The sequence below is a fragment of the Phyllostomus discolor genome, chromosome 4, assembly GCF_004126475.2.
Source record: "Phyllostomus discolor isolate MPI-MPIP mPhyDis1 chromosome 4, mPhyDis1.pri.v3, whole genome shotgun sequence".
Taxonomy (NCBI): Eukaryota; Metazoa; Chordata; class Mammalia; order Chiroptera; family Phyllostomidae; genus Phyllostomus; species Phyllostomus discolor.
The window spans coordinates 47792216-47808203 of record NC_040906.2 but is presented as its reverse complement, the minus strand read 5'-3'; the positions used below and the strand labels follow the sequence as shown (position 1 = coordinate 47808203).

Genomic DNA, 15988 nt, shown 5'->3' with positions numbered 1-15988 from the left:
CTGGCACGCCATCATCAGGGGCTGGGCTAAAACTAGTCTTGCCCACCTGGAAGCTGCCGGGCCTCCATTGCAGGAGCAAGAACAAGCAGCATCTTAGCATTGCGTCGGATCCAATTCTGCACTCCATTCCTTCATTCTCACCCCTATCCCAAGTGCAAGACACCCAGGCCACAGTGAAGTGGAGGATGGGTGAGTTTTCCCATCCCACTTTGTCCTAGTTTCCTTGTGGAAGGATTTTATGCTCAGTCACTACCTTTTAGTGGCCCACGTGAAAATTTTTTTAAAGAAAGAAAAGTTCCCCTCCCCCCAGTAAATCCTCCCTCTATTTAATTACAAAATACTGGTTGGAGACACTCTATCTGAGAGGCAAGAAAATGTACAAAAGGTGACTGAAAGAAAAATTGCAAATGAACATGACTTCCCATGAAGCCCAATGTTCCAGCTGCTGCCATGGCTTGGAAAACTCCAGCTTTCGCCAGTGTATATATTCTGGAGAATGCTCAGCCCAAGAAAGTCCAGCCTTCTGCCAGGAAGAAGAAAGGAGAGGCCTTGCAGGGAGTTGCTGACAGAGAATTCGTTACCCCAGGTTGTGCTGTGATTTCCAAAGGTCTCCAGCAGCTTCAAGCAGCTTCGAAAACAAGTTCTTTCATTCCCCCCTTCCTTTTTCCCTAAAAACAGTTTAGGGGCTCAAAACGTTAGAGCACTCACCCAGGGGGTCTTTGGCAGACTCTGTATTTATTCAGAGTTTTAAACTTACTCTTCAAAACCAAGAACCTTCACCAGTTCCAAGACAGAACCCTTTTAGGGGAGCTATTTCCTAGGGGTGGGAGAGAGCTGAGTCCGGATGAATGCGAGGTTGGAAACACTGGAATCAATTTGCCCCCATCTCAATTGGTTGGGCAGAAGGAGGGCAGTTTTAACTTTCCCATTTCCCTTAGGATGTGGGAGCACCGTTAGTTGTTGACAGGGGGCCATGTCTCAGAGGAAAACTGTGCACAGGCAAAGTCAACTTCTCTGGAACAAAATCAGAAAACCATTGGCAAAGACAATCAATTAGGCCATAAGTAGCCATTTCTTCCACCCACCATCCCCCCCACCTCAAGGTGGGCTGGGAACCCTCGAAGGGTGCGATGGGCAACTTGTAGAGCAGGGAATATATCCTCCACCGCCTGTACCCGGCTGCTTTTCTGTTTAGGCTCCCAGCCGGGCTTCCAAGGCTTTGTACTATGGAGTTGGGAGTGACAGTGGGCATTCCCTTCAGATTCAAGGATACCCAGCCTTACCTCTGGAGGCAAGAAAGGAGAAGAGGGGAGGAGAGGAGGAGAGGGAGAGAAGAGAGAAGAAGAGAGAAGAAGAAGAGAAAGAAGAAGAAGAGAAGAAAGAAAGAAGAAGAAGAAAAGAAGGAGAAGAAGAAGAAGAAAGAAGAAAAGGAGAAGAAGAAGAAGAAAGAAGAAAAGGAGAGAATAATAATAAGAATGGCCCAAGGACCGGACCATTTTAAAGCTATCTCCGGCAGGCATCCACTTGGAGGCCTCTGAGTGGGAACCACGAGAAAGAGGCCCTGCCTCGTGAGATGCCGGCTGCGCTGGCCTCCTGGAAGCATGGTCTAGCAGCAGCAGAGGGCGGTGGCGGGAGGGAGAGGGTCTTGCGGTAGCATTTGGGTTCTGCCCTATGGCATGTTCTCTTCCAGGGTCTTTGCAGCAGCCCTGGAGAAGACAAGGCACCTTGGCCACCACTGTGCACACGGTGCCGATTCGTCTCCTTGCCGGCCCTTCGGAAGGCAGAGAGAAGGCTCGGCCATGGCCCAGCTCGAGGGCCAGGCCACCCCAGCTTACCCATCGGGCCACGGCGTGTGCTGAGCCTCACGTCGGGGGTGTGTGTGGCTGCTCGAAGGTGTGTGTGTGGCAGGGGGAGGGGGCCCTCCGAGCTGCTCCATCCGTCCGTTTTATTAGGGACACATTAATCTATAATCAAATACACCTCATAAAATTTTTATTGAAAGGCATAATATCATTACAGAGGTCTTCCACCTGTTTTAAAAACACGACAAGCTGTGAGAGCGTGTGTGTGGGTATGTGTAGGGAGGGGCTGGGTTTGGGTAGGGAGAGAGGCACAGGGAGAACTCCCCTCCGGCGCCGGGGGCGCGGCTGAAGGCCGTTCTGCCCGGGGCCGAACCAGCCCTGAGTGCCCACGGCTGCTCCAGACTCTGACCGAGGGCTCTGTATGCCCAGGACGCGCTGCTGGTAGCTCCGATGGAGCCCGGGAGCTGAGGAGGCGTCGCCGGGACCGGACTGAAAGACCGAGGGCGGCAAGAGGAGGCGAACAAATAGTCCCCAGCGCCTCCTCCGGCTGCAGTCGGGCGCGTGCTACCAGCGGCCGCCCGGCTGGCCGAGCTTGGCTGGGCCAAGTCCGGCGCCAGGACCGGACCCGCGGGCTCTAATTGCTGCGCTTCTGTTGATGATGATTTTTTTTTAATCACAGCAGCCCCCAGTTTAGCGGACTGATTTACTCCCGGTATTGGTAAATATGATCACGTGGGCCGCGCGACCAATGGTGGAGGCTGCAGCCTGCGAACTAGTCGGCGGCTAGGGCGCCGGCGGGGAGCGGCGCGGCGGCGGGCAGTGTAACCTTGGGTGGAGCGCGCGGCGCCGCAAAATGTCCTCCAGTGGCACCCTCAGCAACTACTACGTGGACTCGCTCATAGGCCATGAAGCCGACGAGGTGTTCGCCGCGCGCTTCGGGCCGCCCGGGCCCGGCGCTCAGGGCAGGCCCGCAGGTGTGGCCGACAGCCCGGCCGCCGCTGCCGCCGAGTTTGCCTCGTGTAGTTTTGCCCCCAAATCGGCCGTGTTCTCCGCCTCGTGGTCCGCGGTGCCTGCCCAGCCCCCGGCGGCGGCGGCTACGATGAGCGGCCTCTACCACCCGTACGTGCCCCCGCCAACCCTGGCCGCCGCCGCCTCCGAGCCCGGACGCTACGTGCGCTCCTGGATGGAACCGCTGCCCGGCTTCCCGGGTGGCGCGGGGCGGCGGCGGCGGTGGCCCCGGCCCCGGTCCCAGCCCCGGCCCCGGCCCCAGCGGCCCACCCAACAGGCGCCACTACGGGATTAAGCCTGAAACCGGAGCGGCCCCGACCCCTGCCGCCGCCGCCACCTCCTCCTCCACTTCTTCGTCTTCACCTCCAAACAGACTGAGTGCTCTTCGGCCCGGGAGTCCCAGGGGAGCGGCGACCCCGAGTTCTCGTGCAACTCGTTCCTACAGGACAAGGCGGCGGCAGCAGCAGCTGGGGGAACCCGGCCCGGGGCAGGGATTGGGGCCGGGGCAGGGTTCTTCGGAGCCCTCGGTTTGCAGCGACCACCCGAGCCCGGGCTGCCCGCTAAAGGAGGAGGAGAAGCAGCATCCACAGCCGCCGCAACAGCAACTTGACCCAAGTAAGTGCAAAAGAAATTGCCCCCTGATTTATTGCTGAAACCTGTAAGGCTCCAATGTGCAAAACTGATAGTTTTACTAACCTATAAAAACGTCTAGCCGCCTATCCTAGCCTAGGCGAGCAACACGCATCCATAAAAAAGCTTCCCATAACCACCTACCCTGGGTGCGCGGTTTGTACGGTAAACAGAGCGCGGGCATTAAGGCTTTTTATGATAATTCCCTTAAGTTGTGAAAAGCGACCATCCTTGGTGAAATTAATTTAACGACCTCTCTCCTCCACCCTGCCGTTTCTCCCTACCTTCCCTCCTCCCTTCGTTCCCCTTCTCCAAACCCCCCTCTTCATAGACAACCCCGCTGCAAACTGGATCCACGCTCGCTCTACCCGGAAAAAGCGCTGTCCCTACACCAAATACCAGACTCTGGAGCTGGAGAAAGAATTCCTCTTCAACATGTACCTCACCCGCGACCGGCGCTACGAGGTGGCAAGGATTCTAAACCTCACAGAGAGACAAGTCAAAATCTGGTTTCAGAATCGTAGGATGAAAATGAAAAAGATGAGCAAAGAGAAATGCCCCAAAGGAGACTGACCCGTCACAGCACCAGTGGGGCCGCTCTGCTTTGTAAAGGCAGTGTGGGGGGGGTTTCTTTGTGGGTGCTTGATTTCCAGAAACTCTCCAGCGGTTCAGACATTCACCCCTTTTTTAGGTAGAAGTGACTTTGTGGTTGGTCTCTGTGAGGTATTTGGGGTACTCTGTATTTGCTCATTATGTGTTGGAGAAACCAAGTGGCTTTGGGGTTTTGCCCTGCCCTGCACCCTTCCTTTCCTGCCCGGTTGGTTCCTTAGGAAATGCTGTATTTTGTGAGTGCACGCTGGCTTGAGCAGCCTCCTCCTTTGTAAATGTCCTCCACGTTTCTGAAAAGTGCTGTAGTTTAGCCCCTAGTGCTGCTCAAGCAGGGGCCACACGAGCCCCACTTCTGAGAATAAAGGCAGAGCGACAACAGTGTGGAGGCCAGAAGAAGCCCGGCCGGGTGGCCCAACGGTTATGAAAGCTCCCTTTCCTCAGGGAGCCTCAAGGCCCTCGACTGAGACCTGGAAGGAAGCTGAAAGAGGAGCCCAGGTCCTCTAGGGGTGCGGCGGAGGGGGGGGGTATTCTCAGTGCTCTGGAGGAACCACTGTCTCTGGGAGGGCTCTGCTCTCTTAGGCAGCCGCAGGCGTAGGCGCTCCGGTTCCTGCCTGAGGACCAGTTGTAAATGTTACCGCTTCCTACCAATAAATGCTGACCTGATCAAATGAGCCCAGACACTGGCCCTGAACGCTGTGTCTTGCTTTCTCTGTCTCTGCAAAATACCACCCTCACAGGATGTCTCTCCTGTCCCTAGGAGGGAGACACTGCTAAAAATCGGGTCCTTGCACCTGAGAAGTCTCTCTGATGTGCCTCGGAGTCTCCCTTTGTGTGGGCAGACCCAGCTTAGAGCACAGAACTTGGGTGGCCCTTGGTGGCTCATCTCTTCCTCAGTTTGCTTCCAGCACCTGGGCGAACTCTGTGCCCAGGGCTCAGTGTCAGCCTCCAATCAGTGCCCAGAGGAGTTGAAGGACCCCAGAAGCCTTGCAACCCTCTTGCTGGGGCTTTGGCACACGGTACCCCACCTCTCCCTTTGTTCTTGGAGTCCCAGCCATTGACACCCCCTGTACCCCCAAACAAGGGAAAGGCCACCTCTGCACTCTGCAACACCTACTCCAGCTCGGCAGGGCTGGCTGGCTCCGGGAGGGCTGAGCGGGTCAGGCTGTGAGCCTCTGCTCCTCCCCACTGGAGCCCCAGAGTGACCTTAGCGGATCAAAATGGTCAAGGCTCTCTTCGGCAGCTACCTCTACCCCATTGCCCCCTCCCCCAACCCAGTTTCTGTGTGCATGTAGCTCCCAGCTTGGCCCTCTCAGGGCCTCATTCAGAGGCTAAAATGAAGGTCATTGTAAGTGAGGGTTCGGGCTCAGCACAGCTTTTGCAGGCCCGAGAGGCTTCGGCGCCGGGCGGCCTGGGGTGGGCGGAAGGTGGGGGCAAGGCAGAGTTTGGGGGGTTCCTGATGAAAGAAGGGACTTGAAGGAAAAGGATGGAGGGGGGTTGGGAGGGAAAGCCAAGGCCCAGATCCGGCAGAAGGTGCTGCATACCCCCGCCCCTACGGCCAACTCGATACCTAGGGCTCTTTGAAACAGGAAGAGCCAAGGTGTCATAAAGTCATCCAGCCGGCGAGACGTCTGGAGGTAATGAGTTTACGACAAGCCCGGCGCTTCGCTTTGAAACCGTCTCATTTTGATGTTTGTTTGTAGGAGGAAAGGAAAAATGCAGACAAAAACTGGGTCTTAAAATCTGGACAATAAAAATAAACAAGACTGCATTGGACGAAAAAGCAGGGACTGGGAAGCCCCCATGAGGTGTGAGCACCTAGGAAATAAAAATGGGTGTGTGGGGGTAGGAAGGAGAAGATGTGTGTATTTCTGATTTTTAAAATGGTCTGTGTATTAGAATTAGACTACAGTGGGTGGCTCTTTATAATATTTGACTATGGCGCGGTCTACCTTTTCTTTTTTGTTTTTTTTAAAGTGGCCTTTTTTTCAAGGGTGGGAGAGTTAGTGATCTTGGGTCATTCATTTACTCAGGCCCAGGGTTTCACAGCCCTATGGTCGTTGGGGAAATAAAATGAAGTTGCTTGTTTGTCATTTTACAGAAATATCTGGCCCTCCACTCTAAACTTCGCAGCAAAAATATTGTTGGAAATCATCTCTATTTGCTCACAGAAAATATAGCAGTTATTGCTGAGTTGGAGGAAAGTGTGTTTGGAAAATGAGAAAAAAAAGATTAACCTCGCAGGAAACACCTAAACTGAATTAAGTCTTTCCTTTAAAAAAATTTTTTTAGTGGAATGTTTAATTCATTTTATTCTGTGACTTTTGATATAAATTAAAAAGTCTAATTTATTGTGCACACACATTCCAGTGAACACAGGCCCGCCAAGGCCTTTACAGACAACAATTCAGATCTAGAAAAAAGTTTTAAATCTGGTTCTCCCTCTCCCATTGCCCAGCAAAATGGGCCTGAAGCATTAAACGACAAAATTAAAATAGCAAATGCTCATAACTTAATGCTAAGGGTAACAGCTTTAAAATAAAAACTTAACTTCTATTTTTCTTAGTTTCTGAAGTACCTGGCTTCTCTGAAAAAAAAATCCTGTTTTGCAGCAGATATTTAGAAAGTGGGGATTTTTGTTGAGTGTAACCCATCCTATAATTGTGAGTGATTACAGAATGAGGACCTACAATGTCTGGCAAAAGAAGGGCTGGGAACTTCTTAAAAGGCACTACGGAAGCTCTTGGGAATATAAAAATGTTTGAGATTTAGGAGCCCCCTTTGCTGCACTTGATTTGTTGACAATCAAAAGGATGAAGCATAATTAGCCTCAGCGAGCCAAGCCGAAAACAGCGAAGTTAAATTCGGTCGGCTCGAGGTGGCATTTGGCCACTAGAGAGCGCCGTTGCTCCACTTTGCGATCTCGTAAACAAATTGCGGTTAAGGAAGGTTTGATTAAAATATTTACAATCTTATTTTTAACTCCAAATTAGGATAAATTTAACGAAAAAAAAGAAGCAATGTGCACTACTAAAGTCTGAAGCCGTGTTGTTAGGGGTAAAATTTTGGCTTAGGTCAGGATTTCAGGAAATTTGGACTATGGCACAGCTGGAAACTGTAAACGTTATGGTGAGTTCATGCATTCTATCAAAACAGAAGCGTGTAAAAACATCGATCTTTATTTACGAAGTTAATCGTGTTCCTTTTCCATTCAGATTATAAACAAAAATGCTTGAAAGAAAAAAAACTGTTTTTCCCCCCAAGAGGAAATGTTGTGCTGTAATGTTTTCTTAATTAGGCCAGAATGTGTAGAAATGAATTTTGTAGTATTTGCGTTCTTTTTCACCCCCAGGAAATCACATAGTTCTAGAAGATGCCTTGCGCCTTATTGAGATCTGGCTCGCTCTTCTTTTTCCCCCACTCCATTCCAAAACCCAGTCTTTTATAGAGTATTTAAACACACAAAGGCACGCACACGCCAAACAGTGAAATTTAAAAGGCACAATCACAAAGTTAGTTCCAAGGCTTTGTTGAAAATAATACTTTTAATTGGCTACTTGAAAGGGTGAAATGCAAATTGTTAACTCTCAAAATCCGTTTGTTTGCCTTAGGATTTAAAGGAAGTTTTACCTGGCGATAACCGACAGAAAACAAACACAAGCCCCTTACTCTACAACACTCCCTCCCCAATAAAAGTCGCCTGCACTCTACTAATTTAAAAACTAAAGCATTACTTTATCATCTGGAGATTTAATTAGCAATACGTTTACCTTAACCATTTCCAGCCATTCCCTGCAAAAACAATCGAGTCTTAGACATTATCTTGTTAAGCCTTTCCATCTAGACTTTATTTTCTCTATTTGCAAAATGTGATATTCGGTCCATGAGGACTGACCTCAGGATGCCACACACAGGCTGAGGTAACCCATAAGGAGTGGGGGGTAGTTGAAATCACTAGCCTGCTGAGCCTTTGGGGGACATCTGGGGTTTTTAGAGATTTGCATTTGGCGTGAAAAGCTGGCATGGCGTGTTTCAGCATTAGCGGGAAGATCCTCTATGCGCTCAAGGCGCGTTTTCCAGGTTGGTCCCAAAGCTGATGGGCCTGGTGCCCTTACAACAATGGATTATCCCATATGGAAGGGGGTTTAGTCACCCAAAGAACCCACGAAAAAGGACAAACAGGCGAGGGTAAACTCACTCAACAGAGACCTATCACATTAATTAGGCATTAAAACGGGAGTAAAAAAAGGGGGGGGGGGGGGTGTGGAGGAGAAGGAAGTTGGTGGTGCAACGCCAAGCAACTTTAGAGCGAACTCCACATTTTTCGATTCACGTTTGACTTGCCCACATGACTCGGGACGTTCCCTTCCTCATCACTCACAAGCTAGGATGAGCCTTCTTTCTTTTCTTTGGAGAAATTAGTAACTTTTAAAGCTGAGCACGGCGCCCGCTCTCGGCGGTAATTACACAGGCTTGGCGAAGGAACTGGAATCTTTAGTAGATGGGCGCCGCCTGTAGCTGCCTGGAACCAGCATGACCCGAACGCTGGCCCGGAGTCTCGATGGGATGGTGGGTGGGAACTCAGAGGCGTCGGCCCCCAGTACTCCACCCAGGCCCCCGCCTGCCCTGGTCCGCTCCACACCGGAGCTGAAACCAGGGAGCCGTGCGTCCTGCCCAAGGAAATACCAGGCACCGCAGTGTAAGCCCTCTTTCCCGCCTTGAAACATTTCTGGCTGCTTTAATGCCTCTTTGCCTACATTCTTCAGCTTCCCCCCTGCGCTTGGTGCTGACGTCTATCAAGGGTGAAATGATGGAAACTGTATTCATGGGCATGATTTCCATTAAATATCAATTAACCTGGGAGCCTCAGTCAAGCGTGCAGTGCGTCAAGGGTAAATGTATATTTCATTTCCACAAGGCCCGCTCGGCTGGAAAGAAGGGCTTAGATTTGCTTTGATAATGCCAAGTTTTGGGGTCACCCGTGTGGCCTTTAACCAAACTACTTGGATAGGACCTAAGAAAATACGGTTCGGTCCGACTATACCGTGTTTCGCCCATGTTTCCTGGGCTGCGCCCGCGTATCCAGAAGTGGAAAAGCCACAGCCAACTTCCGCGGGGCTGCTCCGAGGGCCGGGAGAGTCATTTGCTCTTCAGCCTCCTGGGAGTGGCTTGTCTTGCACCCCCGCCCCCCGCCCCAAGTGTAAGGTTCTGCAGCGCCCCAGACCCGCTGGCCTCGGCCCACATTCCCTCAGCCCTAAGGGCCACCGCAAGCCCTTGGCAGTGCGGCTTTATGGGCCCCCTTTAAGGCTGGCGGAGGCATCTCTCGGCCAGCGTGAGGCGTCCTGTCTAGAACAGTAGTGTCGCCTCCGCGCGGATCCCTCCGCGCGCTTATCTCGCCTCCATCTCGCTCTCTCTCTGCGCAGTGGCGTGGTGCGAAAATGCCTCGCCGGGGCGCACCGGGGTGGCAGCCTCGGCGGCGGCGGCGGCGGCGAGAGCGGTGGGAGGGGGACACCCGGGGGGGCAAGGTGAGAGGTGGTGGCAGGCAGAGGGTGTTTTTTTCTTTTCCCTCCAGAGCGGAGGGTTTGTAAACCGAAGCCAAATAGTGTCCCCGTGGGCCGGGCGCACTTTTTTTCTTGTCCCAGTGAGCAGAGGGCCGCCTGGTGCCTGAAAGGAAACAGTGGAGGCAGAAGGGCAGGTCACCCAGGGCGTCGGCGATTATATTGCGGCCGAGCCGGCGCGCGCTGGGAGAGGCCGGGTGGGCGGTGAGAGCGGGGGGCTGGGTGAGGCCCTGCGACCCGCAAGGGAGGCGGTGCGAGGCCGAGGTGGCGGGGGCCAGAGCTGGCATGAATGCCCAGTAGCTGAGCGCCCGCGGCATCCGAGCCTCAGAAGCGACGCGCGGGCGGGCGGCAACAGCAACGTAACTCGGCGGCTCCAGCGGCGCGAGCAGCCGCCCCAGAGGCCCCTGCGGCAGTGCAGCAGCGTTGAGGCGCCCTCCTTGCCTGCTCCGCGCCGCCCGGGGCCGCCGCCCCGATGAGCTCGTACTTCGTGAACCCGCTGTACTCCAAGTACAGGGCGGCGGGTGAGGCCATCAATCCCACTTACTACGACTGTCACTTCGCGACTGAGGTCGGCGGCCGCCACGCCGCTGCCTTGCAGCTCTATGGCAACAGCACCGCCGGCTTCCCGCACGCGCCCCCGCTGGCGCACGCGCACCCGCACCCTTCGCCGCCACCCGCGGGGCCGGGTTGCGGTGGTGGGGGCGGCCCGAGCCCTGGCCAGGACTACTTCCACCCCGGCGGGGGCAGCCCGGCCGCAGCCTACCAGCTCGTACCCCCTCCTCCTCCGCATCCTCCGCCTCCTCCGCAGCCTCCCCCCTGCGGCGGGATTGCCTGTCACGGGGAGCCCACGAAGTTTTACGGATACGATAACTTACAGAGACAGCCGATTTTTACGACCCAGCAAGAGGCCGAGCTGGTACAATATCCTGACTGTAAATCGTCCAGTGGTAATATTGGCGAGGACCCAGACCACTTAAATCAGAGCTCGTCTCCTTCTCAAATGTTTCCCTGGATGAGACCACAAGGTTGGGATGCATTTTTTTTTTTAAGCGGGGAGAGTGGGAGAAATCTGCTTTCATCTCACGTTCGAGCTTTAAGACTCCCTTTTCCTGTCCCTCTCTTTTTCCTTTTTCTGTAGCTACAGTGGCTCTTATTCATAAAGTAATAAAGACTTTTCCCCTTAAAGTAGAAACCACGAAAAAATGATGGGGACAGAATAATTGTGAAGACCTCTCTCTCTCTCTCTCTCTCTTGCCTGCCCATCATATATATGAGAGTTGTGTATATTTCATTCCTTAGACCCACTGTAGAAACCTCCAGCAATCTGCAGAGGCACCGGCACCATCACACTTTTTTAAAACGTTTATTTTGTTGTTTGTTTTATTAATCAGCAGCTCCTGGTCGAAGAAGAGGAAGGCAAACCTACAGTCGTTTCCAAACCCTAGAGCTGGAAAAGGAATTCCTTTTTAACCCTTATCTGACCAGAAAGAGAAGAATCGAGGTTTCCCACGCCCTAGCTCTCACCGAGAGACAGGTAAAAATCTGGTTCCAGAACAGGAGAATGAAATGGAAAAAGGAGAACAACAAGGACAAATTCCCGGTTTCCCGACAGGAGGTGAAGGACGGAGAAACGAAAAAGGAAGCCCAAGAGCTGGAGGAAGACAGAACTGAAGGCCCGACGAATTAATTCTACCTTTAAAATTTTACCACAGACTGTTAAATCTAATCATCAACATATGCTGGTGGACACCACCTATTTTCTTTATTGGAAGGACTTTACCTGTATTTCAAGCTACCTTCATGTCACTGCACTTGAGGCTTCTGCGCTTTGAGAGGGATTTGGGTGTTAAAAAAGTCTTTTATCACATAGAAACAGTCCTTGAGCTGTCCTATGTAAGGGTAATTTGATACTGACTTTATATCAAAATTTTTATAATGATAGTTTTTAATGTCTGAGTCTGAGCTGGTGATTTGCCTCAACAACGTAAACTTCCTAATGATTAGCACTAAAGAATTGAATATAAAATGCTTTATTAATCAAACAAGTGCACTTGAACATTTTAAATCATTTCTTTATGGTGAGTAAATTAAAAGAAGTTTATTAATTTTAAAAATTATGCCTGCAGAATATTTACTTTATTTTATTTGATTAAAATGCATTATTTATGTATTTTTCTTTCTGCTTTTATAATAATGGTTCAGGTGCCTTTTGTTTACTCCTAAGAGGTTTCTTTATTTTGTAGTATCTCTGGGAAAAGTCTGGGCCAAATATTTGAAAAGCACATTTAACTGAAGAGTATAATGTGTAGTCCTGGCTCTGCAGCTTCCTTAAACTTGGGGGAAATGTTGGGCCAGTGACAAAAGTTTCAGGGCAATGTCAAAGTTGACATTTAAGAATTTTTCTACAGTCTATACAAATGGCAATTTAGTGATCAAGAGTGAATGAATACTTGAAAAACCAATTATAACATTTTCATTTGTTATCTTTTTACTCTGGCAAGTCGCTTTGTGGAATGCCTCTGCTTTCAAAACTTGCTTTCATTTTGAACAGCGTTTGGTATCGACTGAAATTGTTAGGTCTCAAAGCTGTGGCTGCCGCTGTGATTCCATTTTTTGAGTAGGTGCCATATTTATTTGTATTCTCTTCGCTCTGTTTGCACACCCATTTTGAGCCAACTTACTGTGTGCATCTCAGATGTCGGTTGGTACGTCCTCTGTTCTCCAGGATGGCCTCACCTATTTAAAACAAGCCCTGAGAGCAAATGCAGAAAAATCTTGATTGTAAACAACCGCTCCAGAACATAGCTAGCTCCTTAATAAAGAAATGAATCTTTTTCTAGAGCTAGTGTCTTTGAGCGCCGCAAATAGCCTTTTTCCTAAATCAGGAACAATTGTTTTTGTCCTCATGAAGGTAATGTCCCCCTAAAGCTCCTATTTGATTAAAAAAAAGAGGTGGGGGTTACATGCACCCATGCTATAAAAATTAATACGTTGCAGGGGCTCTTTTTCTTTCCAGAGAGGGCTGTCTATGGCTACCAAAGCTTCATCTTGCTCTAAATAACTTTGCTGAGATACAGTGAAAGCTTTGAACTTCACAAAGGATTCGAGTTGTAGGCCCTGTGGGGGACGACCCAGAGTCCAGGTTACACCACAGCTTATCCCGCTGAGCCTGCACTGATGCTGGGGTTTGGGATCTGTTATTAACAAGATATCCGTTTTCCATTTGAAGCTGCTTCTGCAGCTGCCCATTTTATGAGAGAAGGGAGGGGGAAGAGGGGCAGGAAAGGAGATTTTCGAGGTAAACTAACATTTTTTCTCCTCAAAAGGGAAGCACCTTGGTCAGGTAGACATTGAAGAGCTCTCTGCTTTTTCTAGATGCCTTTATTTTTTAAAAAGGTGCATTTTAATTTCCAGAGTGGAATTTATTGCACAGGTAAGGAAATGGACTCCTATAGTTTTAGGCCTGGATCATTCAGGCGTTGGTGGGCTGTTTGTCCTTTCAAGGACCAGGGAATGTTCCTCATCAGGGCCAGGGACACAAGCACCACCTGACTTTCTATCCAGGGAAGAGACCATGGCTGTGGCATTTTTTCTGACCTGAGCCAGGAAAGACAATTTTAAGTCACGGGTGGCTCAGGGCTTAAGAAACACTTGCAGGAGAGGAGGACAGCTGCAAATGTGCATGCTGGATTTGGAAACATTTTGCTCTGTGAGCCTCCTACTACTGTTGGCCGATACAGAGCAAGGATGCCAAGCGCCTGAAAGTGTGACTAGGGAACAGTCTAGGGTAGGGATAAGTTGGCCAGAGAGTGGTATTGGCTAAACTCCAGCTGCCCTCCATTTAAGGGACTTCTTTGTCTATTAGCAAAATTTGCTTTCTGTGACTCAAGGATACTCTCCAAATAATACGTTTAGAGCCCCTGATTTGGGTAAGAATCTATCAGGTGGGGAAGCTGGTATGCGGATGGGTGTAGAAATCAAGAAAGAAGGGGTAGTAAAAATGTCCTTATTTCGTCTTCATTCTGTGCTGCTCTGGAAGTGCCATACCTTCTGGCCCCATTGTCCCCCTAACCACATTGGTAAAATCATAGCTCATGTACAGAAAAAGATTATTTGCAATTACTGGTATATTTGAGAATATTTGTACATGTACAAATTTGATAATTTTGGTATCTCCTGGATTTGTACAGATACATAGACTACACATGTGCAGAAAGTGTTGGTTAATAAATCAGTGTCGGCATATATGTTTCTTTCTGTAGCTGGGAAAAAGCATAGATTTGTCTCCCAATGAAGAGCTTGGGGAATTACACATCACACACACTCACCACCTTCTTCCTACAGTGGCTACAAACTGCCCAGCATGGTGTTTCATGCAGACAGAGTCGAAGTGACTAGCGCAGAAGATGCCCTTCTAATTGGCTCATATATGTTAACATCCAAGAGTTGCTGGGTTGCGGCAAACATTTTTGCTGCAGAAATTTGCATAACCTTCAGAGAACCCTCTTCACACCAGACAACTGCTCCTCTCCCCTGGACTGCTTAGGGAATCTGCTTAGAGAAGTCTATAAATGGTTTAGAGAAAAGACCGCTAATGTTAACATTCAATGATAGAACCGAGCCTTTTAAGTGATTTAGTTTCTCTGTTTGCAAGGACCAGAAACAAAGGAAGATGTGGGTTTCAGTGGTTCCTAGAGAAAAGTTAGTTCAGGGATTGCCTTTTTGTGAAGTTCCACAAAGCCTAGCACATCTCTTATCTCTGCACTGGGGGAAAGCATGCAAATATGGCTGCCTTTTCAGTGCAGAGAGGCCTTTTCCCAGCCCTTCTTCCCCAAGTTGAAAAAGGAGAGTCATAAAGCTCTGCTCTTATGTGAGTAGGGGCTGGGGAGGAATATTAACAATTGAGATGATTTCTCAGAAAATTTTAGAATTGAACAGTCTGTTCAGTTCCACGTGAATAAACCAGTGTAAAATGTTCTAGTTTGGGAGGGCCCAACAACTTGCTCCATTTTCTTGTATAATTAAAAACATTGTTTTATTATTCTTCAGTGGAGAATGTATTGCTATTTCACATCCAAGTTTGTGTCCTCTGCTTCCCTGGTGTTTGTTAAATCCTTGGTCATCTGGGAGTAGACGGGAGGGGAGAGAACATTTTAAAGGACCCTGGCAGCTGCCAGTCATATTCTGGAAAGAATATGAATATGACTTCTGCTGGCAGATGGCAACAGAAGTTCTTAAATCAGAAATATCTAAGGTCATCAGAACTTTTTCAAGAAATACAAATGGCCTGCTCCAGAGGGTGCTGTGTACTTCCTGCTTAGGTGCACATCCACTTAGGTACTTACTGGGTGTGAGGATGTTAATTGCAGAGAGCTTACACATAGACATCCAGTGCAAATATTTACAAACATTACCAGAAGTCCAAAGACAGTGTATTTGAAAGGATGAGGGGAAGGAGCTACCTCTTTCAGGCAGGTTCTAAAGCTTGGATGGCCATGCCCGTGCATTAATGATGAGAATGCTAGAACTAGCCAAGGACATTTACTCTTAGCTGAGGTTCAGTGGAGCAGCTCCTATCAAAACTGCAACGGGAATGTGAATCCTGCCTTTGAAGAAAAATGACTCTTTCAAGGCTGGAACTGGGGACTTGCTCTTTCCCTGAAAAAAACAAACAAAAACAAACAAACAAAACAAAGCCTCTCTTGAGCAGGCTTTTCAGTGGGCAAGCATTTGTGGGGCAAGGGAAGAGAGAAACCGAAATTAAATTACATAGAAATGAGAATTGCACTTAGGGCAGACTTCACACAGGGGGTTTCAGAGGGGACCCAGAAAGATTGCTTCTGCCCTAATCCAGGATTGAGCAGGAGGATATTTCTGTCTAAAGGCCAGGCACTGGGAGGTCAAACTGTTATTTTGGAGTTGACAAGTATCAAACCATTTCCAGCCTTTGAGCTGGTTGGTGACTCTCCTACCACAGAAACCCCAAGAAATTGGGGAGGTACCCCAATTTGTGTTGGAGAGGGGTTAGGGAGGAGAGCAGGATTTTTTGGCCTGCAGATCCCAGGTTTTCTGCGCAAGATCACTGGCGCCCGCTTGCCAGGAGATGAGAGAGGCAAAACTCGGAAGTGCTTGAATGCCTTTCGGACTGGGCTTTTTCGGGAGGGGAGGGGAGGAGAAGCTGAGTGTCCCCCCTGCCTCCCCAAATCCCTGAAAAAGGAGTTGGAGGGAGGTAACTGAAATTTGGGATCATCAATCTAAGCCCCTGGGCAGTACGCCTCACTCATTTCCCCTCCAATACAGAACTAAATTGAGCAAATATTTAGAGGCAAGCCAAAACGAAAAAAAAAAAAAAATCCTAGAAAAGGTGAGTCAGAAATGATGGAA

General features: G+C 49.6%; 2 protein-coding genes across 3 annotated transcripts; both read left to right on the top strand.

The window, feature by feature from the left end:
• Positions 1-1899: 1899 nt before the first annotated feature.
• Positions 1900-4740, top strand: HOXD9 (homeobox D9). The gene is given in 5 exon segments (XM_028510004.2): positions 1900-3017; positions 3019-3170; positions 3173-3317; positions 3319-3425; positions 3772-4740. Coding segments are annotated over 5 exon segments (1008 nt in total). The 5' UTR covers positions 1900-2655; the 3' UTR covers positions 4014-4740.
• A 4548-nt stretch (positions 4741-9288) lies between these two features.
• Positions 9289-13695, top strand: HOXD8 (homeobox D8). Of its 2 annotated transcripts, none has more exons than XM_028510007.2 (2): positions 9289-10629; positions 10999-13695. In XM_028510007.2, exons 1-2 carry the CDS (start codon positions 10077-10079, stop codon positions 11289-11291), a joined length of 846 nt encoding a protein of 281 aa, XP_028365808.1. In that variant the 5' UTR covers positions 9289-10076; the 3' UTR covers positions 11292-13695. The 2 variants fall into 2 exon arrangements, with proteins under 2 accessions (XP_028365808.1, XP_028365807.1); XM_028510006.2 differs by having other exon boundaries at positions 10996-13695.
• The last annotated feature ends 2293 nt before the right edge of the window (positions 13696-15988 follow it).